At 34.9% G+C, this 9,209-nt stretch overlaps 1 protein-coding gene across 3 annotated transcripts in view; it reads right to left on the bottom strand.

The window, feature by feature from the left end:
- Positions 1–592: 592 nt before the first annotated feature.
- Positions 593–9,209, bottom strand: part of ATRNL1 (attractin like 1) — a 515,292-nt gene continuing 506,675 nt past the window's right edge. For all 3 annotated transcript variants that reach the window (XM_085319057.1, XM_085319058.1, XM_085319068.1), the window contains one exon: positions 593–2,532. In XM_085319057.1, coding sequence (XP_085175183.1) covers positions 2,408–2,532 — 125 coding nt within the window. In that variant the 3' untranslated portion in view covers positions 593–2,407. The remainder of the gene's footprint in view (positions 2,533–9,209) is intronic.

Here is a 9,209-nt window from a genome sequence, read left to right as displayed (position 1 = left end):
TGCTGCAATAAGATATTTTAATCCCTTTAACAGTTAGATTTGCTTTTCAAGTCATGTCAAACTCCAGTTGAGATACAGGTGCATACATCCTTTTTTGAGGTAAGTACAGTCAAAATAACTGCTTTTCAGGAATACATGGCCTGTCTGTGTACAGAGGTCTCTGGTACATTTGCCAAACACACACTGTATATCTCTTATGCAAAATGTTTAGGTTGAGGATAACACAGAGTTTGGAAAATATTCCAGACAAGTGATTCTTTCTTTTTCTTAAGTATGTTCACCATATAAACCAGTTCTACTGGTTTACTTTCATTTTAGCAGATCAACATTAAAACTGACAGAAGACCATTTTTCCAATATACAAAGCAGCACTGATTAAAAGTTCCTGACAGAAGCTTTAAAAAAGAATTATTTAAGTTTTAAGATATAAGAGATTGAGGTCAGAATAGTCAAGAAAAGTCACTAGATTGTGATGGCATTATTTTAGGATAATAATCTTATTTTAAGATATGAAAATACTGAAACAACCATGCCATAAGAAATAATTATATCATAGTTCATAAATGCATAATTTATCAAACAATACAGCAGTCATGGTTAGATGCAACCTAATATTTCTGTATAAGATATAACTACATACTGTACAATCGTTCCTTTTTATAGTCATTTTTTACATTTAGTCCTCATCGAAATTAAGCAGAATACTTCTATGTATGAATGGTATTATGAAATAAACACAACTCACAACAGGGCTTTATTACTGCTACTGCACCACCATGGCATGCAAGTAACTATGTTGTCAACTATAAACAGTAAAATGTCATCATCTTCTTGAAATAAAAAGTAGATGAAAAATACAGATATAGTAGTAAACATCAATTATCTTTTTATATCTTTCATATTTACCAAAAGTCTGTCATTACATGAGGCATTTATACATCTGTATCACTATCCTGCATGAGTATAGTGGCAAATTTGGAGCTGAGAAACTACACTTTCAACAAGATCTTATAAAACTCCTGGTTTCATATTGTACTGCCATCAATGTGTAATGCATAAATTAGAACATGACATGTCTGCTACCTACCCTTAGAATTCTCTTGATGTTTCACATATTCATGAACTGTGAGTAAAGAAAAAGACTGAGGTTCTTAAAAGCTGTTGGTTAGATTTTCTGTTGTGGTGATCAAGCCCCCCAAAGCTTGTAAGACTAATATTGAATAGAAAGGAAACTCTTTCATCTGCTTTTTGTTGCTGAGGTCCAATAATGGATGTCAGATTTGAGAACCACTGCTGGAAACAACTTGGATTTTTAATACTTATTTATTTCATTTTTGATATGCAGGATAATTCTTTAACTGATACAAAAGTGAGGATGAGATGAAATTCTGCAGCTAGGAGAAAAAAAAATCAGAAAACCATACCTTATTATTAAATAAAGGTCAAAGTGCTGATTAGGTTCATTTCTTCTACTTAGAGGTCCAGACAATTTTCAGATATTAGAAAATTTCAATATTGAATTTAAGTAAGTTAAACTCTCCTTAGACTTGTAGTCTTGGAGACAGCTTTGGAAAAAACAGCAAACTTGATTGCCAAAGAGGCTTTTCCATGCTCAATCAATTCTGATAATGAGTTAGCTGGCATAAAAGACTGACATGCACTCTGTAAAATATCTCATTCAGAATTAAAAAAAAAATCTTATGAATAGAAACATGAAAGCCCACCCATCATTCTGCTGTAGCCCAGATTATATTTCTTAGACTTTTGCAACATAAAAAAGAACATGAAATGCTCAAATCAAGCTTTTATATAAAATGATCATTTAAATACTATGTGTGGTATTCTCAGCTGTACCTACCTACTGATTTCAAAAGCTGCCTAACTATTTGAGGAAATGATAAAAGAACACCTAAATCCAAATGATCCTCTTTAGTTCCTGCTTACTAGAAATACATCTTAATGTTGATTACAAGGAAAGAACTGTACAAGTCTCATTATTACATTAAGCTATACAAAAATGTCCTGTATTTTTCTGGAATTTGCTTTATTTTTAGTTATACAATTTCCTTCTACTTTACAAAACAATGTACAGTTTTTCCTAGTTGTATTCAAGGATTTTCCCTGCTTTGATATGTTCAGGATTAAGGACACTAGGTATTTTATTTCATATTTTGCTGATATCAGAATCCACTGTTTTTATTAAAGCTCATTAAATATAGTCATACCTACCACAAGTTTGTTCTGCTTTGGGGTATAGTAGGCTGCTAGCGAGATTATAACAGAGCACATTACCTCATACGTTCATTCATAGGTTTGCCTCCACAAAAACTGAGGCTGTAGTATAGCTTTCAATGGAAGCCATTTAAAAAGAAAACATTACAGAATATACAGTTGCAGTTTTTGGATCTCAGACACAAGTTCCTTGACGTGTTGAAAGGTGATGTTTTCGATTTCTGACTCCTGAATTCTTATCTTTACAGTCCGCAGGCTTCTGTTGTGAAATGTCTATCAGTGCACTTGCAATTGCAAGACCTGTAAGATAAATAAAGGAAAAACAGTATTTAATGCCTAGTTTTTCTGAGAAAATTTCCACAGCAGTGTGATGGTTCCTTTCACATCCAGTTTTTATACCTTCCCAGAAATCATCAACTTTATTTCTGAGCTAGATGTCAAATTCTCACTTTCTAAAATTCTACTTGATAACAGCAAAGAAATGGAGGAACAAAAAAGTACAATTAAGACACTAGACTGGGAATCAGAATTCAGTTCCATTTCAATCTTTTTTTGATCAGCTGTGTGACCTTAGCTTTATCTCTCTTTATCAGTTTTCTTGGCTATGTGGAGTAGGAGCTCTCTGTGACAKACAGACACCACAGTTAAGACAAAGTTATAGCCTTGAATACTTCTCTTTGCAACATATGTGCTGTCCTAACTTCAGAATGTGCAAGTATTAGTATTTACCACAAATAAAAAGATATACAAATACTCCAGAATGTGTGGACTTGAAACAGAGAGTGAAAAGTGCTGGTATCGGCCTGTATAAACTCTAAACATTGACAACTCACCAAAACTCTTTTCCAAGTTCCAGTTGTTCCAAGTTGTTGATATTGCATGACCTTTTATAATCTGAACAGAATATTACAGAGAGTGTGGATAGACATGCATAAGAAATGAGCAGTTTAAGAACTTACTCTTCCATTTGCTTGTTACAGCACATTTGCTAGAAATTATTGACTTCTCAATTGAAATGTGATTGACAGTATGCTTAACTCATGATAATCCTTTGGAATAATCTTTAAGCTCACACAGGTGATATTGCAAAGAAGCAGATTAGGACTATTCACATCATCCAAATGTTCTACTCCACCATGGCTGCGAGAAAACCACAAGAGCCTTATCTGCAAAAGCATGTCTGCATATCGCCATAGTGTAGGCAAAGATGGTACTGGTTCTTCATATAGCCCAAATATCTCAGTCTCTCACCAATAACAACGTTACTCCACAATGAAACCTTTTAAAATATGTTTCACTATGTTTGACAGTGTATACTCCAAGTCATGCACTTTCTCCAGTACAGAATAGAAATTAGGCAACACCTATTTTTCATGCATCCCCTCATTGCAACACTTATCCACCACAARCTTTGCAAAAAATATTTTTCAGTTWCATGTGTTTCTAAAGGTTTCTCCTTGAACATACGATATATTGTCTGAAATGGTCCAGGTTTCCATTATCTTGGAAATTCTGTGCTAATGCAAACTGTAACTTTATTTTTCCTACTTTGTAAAAATGTYGCAAGAATTTGAACACAGAGCTCTTTGAAAATGCACAGCGCTATACTGTAAAACATTAAGTACAATTATCAGTGCTGCATTTCAGGATATGTAAGAACTAACATTAATTAAGTCTTTTTAATTAATTAAGTATTTTTTCTCACATATACATATATATTTCCTGGTGTTAGCTAGTGGTTCCTTAAACTGGACTTTAATAAATGAAATTAAAAGATATCTCTGAGGCATCTTTAAAATACCAGCAATATCTTGTAGTAGTGAATCCAAGGATAAAACTTAAACAATATTTGGATGCTAGCTTACATTTGATTCTTTAACAGCTAGGCTTAGGAAGTATACTAAATGGAATATATATTATAAGAAAAAGAGGTTTTCCAATTTTTTTTTTTGTAAGTTTTTTTCAAAAATGCTTGGATGCATAATACTAACCCCATTTTACATAACAATTAACAAAAAGGAAAAACTTTTTCCTTCAACTTTAATGCTGCATACTGGGACATGCTGGCATGCTGTTAGAGTTCCATTAAAATTGGGTCACTCTAGAAGATCATTTTTCAAAACTTCACACAAAACATCTGATGAAATTCATTTATGTTCGCTAAGCCCAGCATAGTTCCTTGTTATCAAAGCAATACAATTAATGAGGGGAACAATTCATTATTTCAGAGTGGCGGTCTAAAGGAATTTCATTTACCAAGTCAAGCTGATACACAAACACTGCAGGCAAGCAGGATTTACATCAAAAAACAGAAGGTTTGATAAAAATGCTGTGGTTTAAATATTCATTAAAAAAAGGACTTTACCTTTATTTTATAGTTTCATTACTAAACAACAAATCTTAATGTGTTTATAGTCATTAAAGCTGGAATTGTAAATCCCATAGCACTCAGTATCTGTTACCATTGCTTATTTCATTTACCTGCCTTCCCTGAATGCTGCCATTTAAATATCCTCTGTTTGAACTCTTACTTGCCGAACCAGTCCAGGATCTTTGGTTGCTTCTGACTCTTGAGTAAGGTGGCCATAAGGAAAAGTTCAGTCAGTATGCTTCCCACATGGAGAATCAATGGGTCACCTCTAACAGTCTGGATATTTAAGCCTAGTTGCAGAACCAGACCTATTTAAGTCTAGTTTGCTTTTCTTTTAAATGTTATAGAAACAACCTGACCTAGTTCTGTGCAGCTAAAACAATCTCTACCTTATTTTATGAATAGGTATGGAAAGATCATTAAGAAGTGAGCCCAGTCAAATACATATGTGGAAAGTATATTTTTGTAAGAGATAATTGCCTTCCACAATGAGAACACTAGAGAAAGCAATGTGAATGCGGTTATCTTTAGCAGAACCTCTTTAGTCTTTCCTAATGGAAGTTAAATGGTAATAGTTTATTTTCAGAAAGTAACTGCCTAATCATAAAATTACTGGTGTGTGATCTTTTTTTTTTTTTTTTTTTTTTACAATTATGCAAAGCAATTAATAAGTACAGGAATAAAATATAGCACATCAAATGAGATTGCCTTGAAAAGCGCATTCCCGATTTATATACAAACAGCACTTTAATTCTGCATTTGAACAAAAGCATCTGAAAAAGTCATTCATTTTGAGATGCTCTCCTCCCAGTCTCTGTAAAAACAGGCAGCACTATATATTTTAATTTTCCAGCAAAACAGCTTCATTAGGCGTGAAAGGTTAATTGCAGGTTTAAGTGCAGTTCAGGGAACACTGCACGGGTCTGTAGTGAATAGCACAGACTGCTACAGGAAGGCTGAGTGCTATAAACTGTTTGCCCTGCTGAAATGTTTTACTACCTCATTTACTAACTGTCTTCTTTTACTGCTTGTATTTGTAGTTCTTCTAAACCTTTAATAGCCATAGTTTTATTTCACTGTAATCAGATTTAAATGGAAATACCCATGCTGGGATGTTTAAATGTTTTTCCTCTGATTGTATACAGCTACATTTGAACTGATGTAAGGCCGCACTATCTTTCAAATAGAAAACCCAAATATTGAAGAAGTTAGTCTTACATGCTGGCTTGCACATTTAAAGTCTTTTTTCCTCTCCTATTGTTCATTTTGATGAGAAATGCATTGAGTTCTTACTCTTCCTTTTGTTAAAATTAAAGGAACAAAGGATGTCCTGAGATTCATGGTTAAGCAGATAACTGGAAATATTTTTTCAAGTTAAATGTGTATTATTGGGAGATAACATTTGGATAGATGTCTCCATTTGATTAAATGCTACATGTTTTCACTGTCAGGTGGAATCAGAACATTCAGAATGCTTAAGATGATAGTAAAATAACTAGAACTCAGGTACATGAATTTAATTCGTTTGATATTTTAACTAAAATTACAATCGTTGCTTAAGCTTACTGGAAGCAAAGAAAATAAAATGACAGCTTCCATACAAAAAAACTTAAAGCAAAAAGGACAGCGCAAGCTGTATACCACTAAATAGCTTCACCCTTTAGCATCCAGCAGTATTTGTGTCACTTAGAATCATAGAATTGGTAAGGTTGGAAGGGACCTCTGGAGATCATCTAGTCCAACCTTGAAGTAAGTGGCCCATATGGGGATCAAACCCACAACCTTGGCATTATTAGCACCATGCTCTAACCAACTGAGCTAAACTTCCATTTGCTATTTCTTTAAAGACTCATTACCATTATCACTCATGTTCAACTAATACTAGACAAGCCTTTTTATCGTAAAGGATAGGTTATTCAAAGCCTTTCCATTGCAGAAAATGCAATGTCCACTAATATCCACATACATGGATCTAAGCAGTTTGAAAACCTGCTGAGCAGATCATGGGAATTACTGGTTCATGAAGATGACCACAGCACACAGTGAGGACAGTTTCATTCTGATCTGAATAAAACTACTGGTAATTCTGTGGAAGATTTTATGAGTTCTGCCATTTGTCGTTATTTCATGTCTACAAGACCTTTTTTACAGACACACAATGTACATTGTGTGCATGTGCGCATTTGAGCGTTATTTATATATCAAAATGCCATGGTAAAAAATGCAGTCTAAATCTGATGAAACAGATGACACTCAGCCCAACCTTTSTGGACACACACCAGGCCAACATACATTTATTCTTTAATGGAAATATATACTCTAGCTATAGTGGCTATAATGGTAGAGGAATATGACTTTTTTAAAAGCTACTAGACAAGTGTTTCTGGGTACCCACTAAATAAATTCTCTCACTTACCAGGAGGCATTGCATTAGGAATATTCTTATTGGCTTAGTTGTTTGGTTAAATTTTCAAGATTCTCTCATACTTCCCACACTTTTTCTGTTTTCTCAATAATCATTCACTTTTCAAATAGAGGAAAATGGACCGATTAGTGATTAATTTTCCTCATGAAATGTCCAGGATGTTGTTTGTGCTACAGACTCCTGTGCTGTAGAGCAAGTCATTTCAGGAGAAATCCAAAAGGCAGACAAAATGGAACCAGAACAGAATTCATGATCCAAAAGAATGAGCCACAAAACCTTCTCCTAACCAGGTAGAAACCTGAAATTCAAGTGCCTACTTTGCAGAAGAAAAATGAGAGTCATCTGAAGTTCAATACTGTACATGGCCAGAGGTAACACACAGTGGCTGAGCTGTTTGAGCTGTTTCTTATAATAGAGCTAAGTTCATTTCAAAGTCATGAAATGGCTGAATCCTGTGCCTGTATCTGATCTAGCAGGTGTGCCCAGACAATATCCAGACATCATGGACTTAAGCACAAAGCAGAACAACCATAAGCAATTGCCAAAAAGAGAAAGTACACGCATAACCTTTCATATTGAAAGGATTTTTGATTTGAATTAGAATTTTTAAAACAACAAGATGACAGCACCTCAAAATCACAAAGTCTTTTTACAGGCCTCTCTTCCTGTTTGGTGCATGAGTGTATATTTTAAGTTGACACCACTCTTAGTATGAGAAGGATGTATTAAACAAAGTAAACTAACTAGGAAATTACTTTGGGCAAGTAACCCATTCATTCTTTCTTAGTGAGAGCATTTTGTTAGATGGGAAGACAGCCAGGAGACCAAGAGGTGCTTTTTTTACTTATGTATATAACTTCATTAAATAAGTAAAATACAAGACAGAGCTTAATAATAACAATAAACTAAATAATGATAGTGTGGAAGTAAATAGGTACACACTAGTAGAGAGGAGATGTCACATTCTTTGTATCTGCTTTCATAATATAACCAGCATATTCTTGGTATTTAGTAATAACATCTATCAATACAGGGCTAAGAAACTCTTATTCCCAGAATAGACTTATAAATTACTTGCTGTCAGTTTGTGGGGAATGCAGACTATAAGAAAAGGATCTTTTACAAAATGTTCAGCCTTTCCCAATTTTTCTCATTTTGAAAAGGAAATGGCCTTAAATATTTGTGTGAAATTATTTGTGTTCAGAGAGGTCTGCAGTGATTTTTCTATATGGTCAGGCAATTTTCCCTTCCATTTCCACGTGAGATATCACTAGTTTAGTCTGTAATCCAGGCCTGTACAACATCTAGTGCCTTTAAACTACTCAGTCTGCTGGTGGCTAAGAGATAGCACGCGCTGTTTGGTCTCTGGCTTCGAACAAACCGGGATTGACTAGGCAACCGTATGGCACCTTAACTCCCTGCAGCACAGCTGCTGCATTCGAATGCATGTACTAGCGGCCTAGTCTGCCCCAATTTGGCCAAGTTATCCAAACACTTTGGGATACTTTTTGTCCATTCAGCTGCACAAACAAATGCTCTAATGCAGAATGGACACAGTGAGATGTTGAAGACACTGTGGTGGYAGGTTGGGATTGGTGCAATCTAACACTGATTAAATGAAACTTTTCCCTCACACCTTTTTTTTCTAATCTCAAGCCATTCTGGAACACAGGAAGCATAGGCTTTATTGATTATTTTTAAAAGCAGCTAATACGACATTATCGCACTKAGCAGGACTGTATCATCAGAATGCTAGAAATACGCAAAAGACCCAATCAGCCCCATGCACCTCGCTCAGGGCCCTAAGGCAGCACAGACAGAAACAGAAATGTACTTATTTAACAAGTGGATGAGGAAAACTGAGATAATGGCTGATCAGAGGTGGGAGGTGACTTCTCATTTGAAACTGCCTAAGAAATGACAAGCAGGGAATGATAAGTCATGAAGAGTCTTGAAGATGAGTAATGATATTTGAGGCAATAGGAAGTGTGTGGAGCTATTAAAAATTATTTCTGTGATAAAACCATCTAGTCAGGAAAATGATCTGAAATGAAGGTGGTTAAGACAGCATTTGTTTAATGTGGCAGTAATTCAGAAGTAAGTCGAAGACAGCCAGGGCAAGGGCTTTTGTTTTGCAGATAGCATTTTAGAGGAACTATAGAGACAGAATTTGACAAACCT

The sequence above is a fragment of the Rhea americana genome, unplaced genomic scaffold (genome assembly GCF_003343005.1).
Source record: "Rhea americana isolate MKP2758 unplaced genomic scaffold, rheAme1 scaffold_57, whole genome shotgun sequence".
Lineage (NCBI taxonomy): Eukaryota > Metazoa > Chordata > Aves > Rheiformes > Rheidae > Rhea > Rhea americana.
This window is presented reverse-complemented; position numbering and strand designations above follow the sequence as displayed.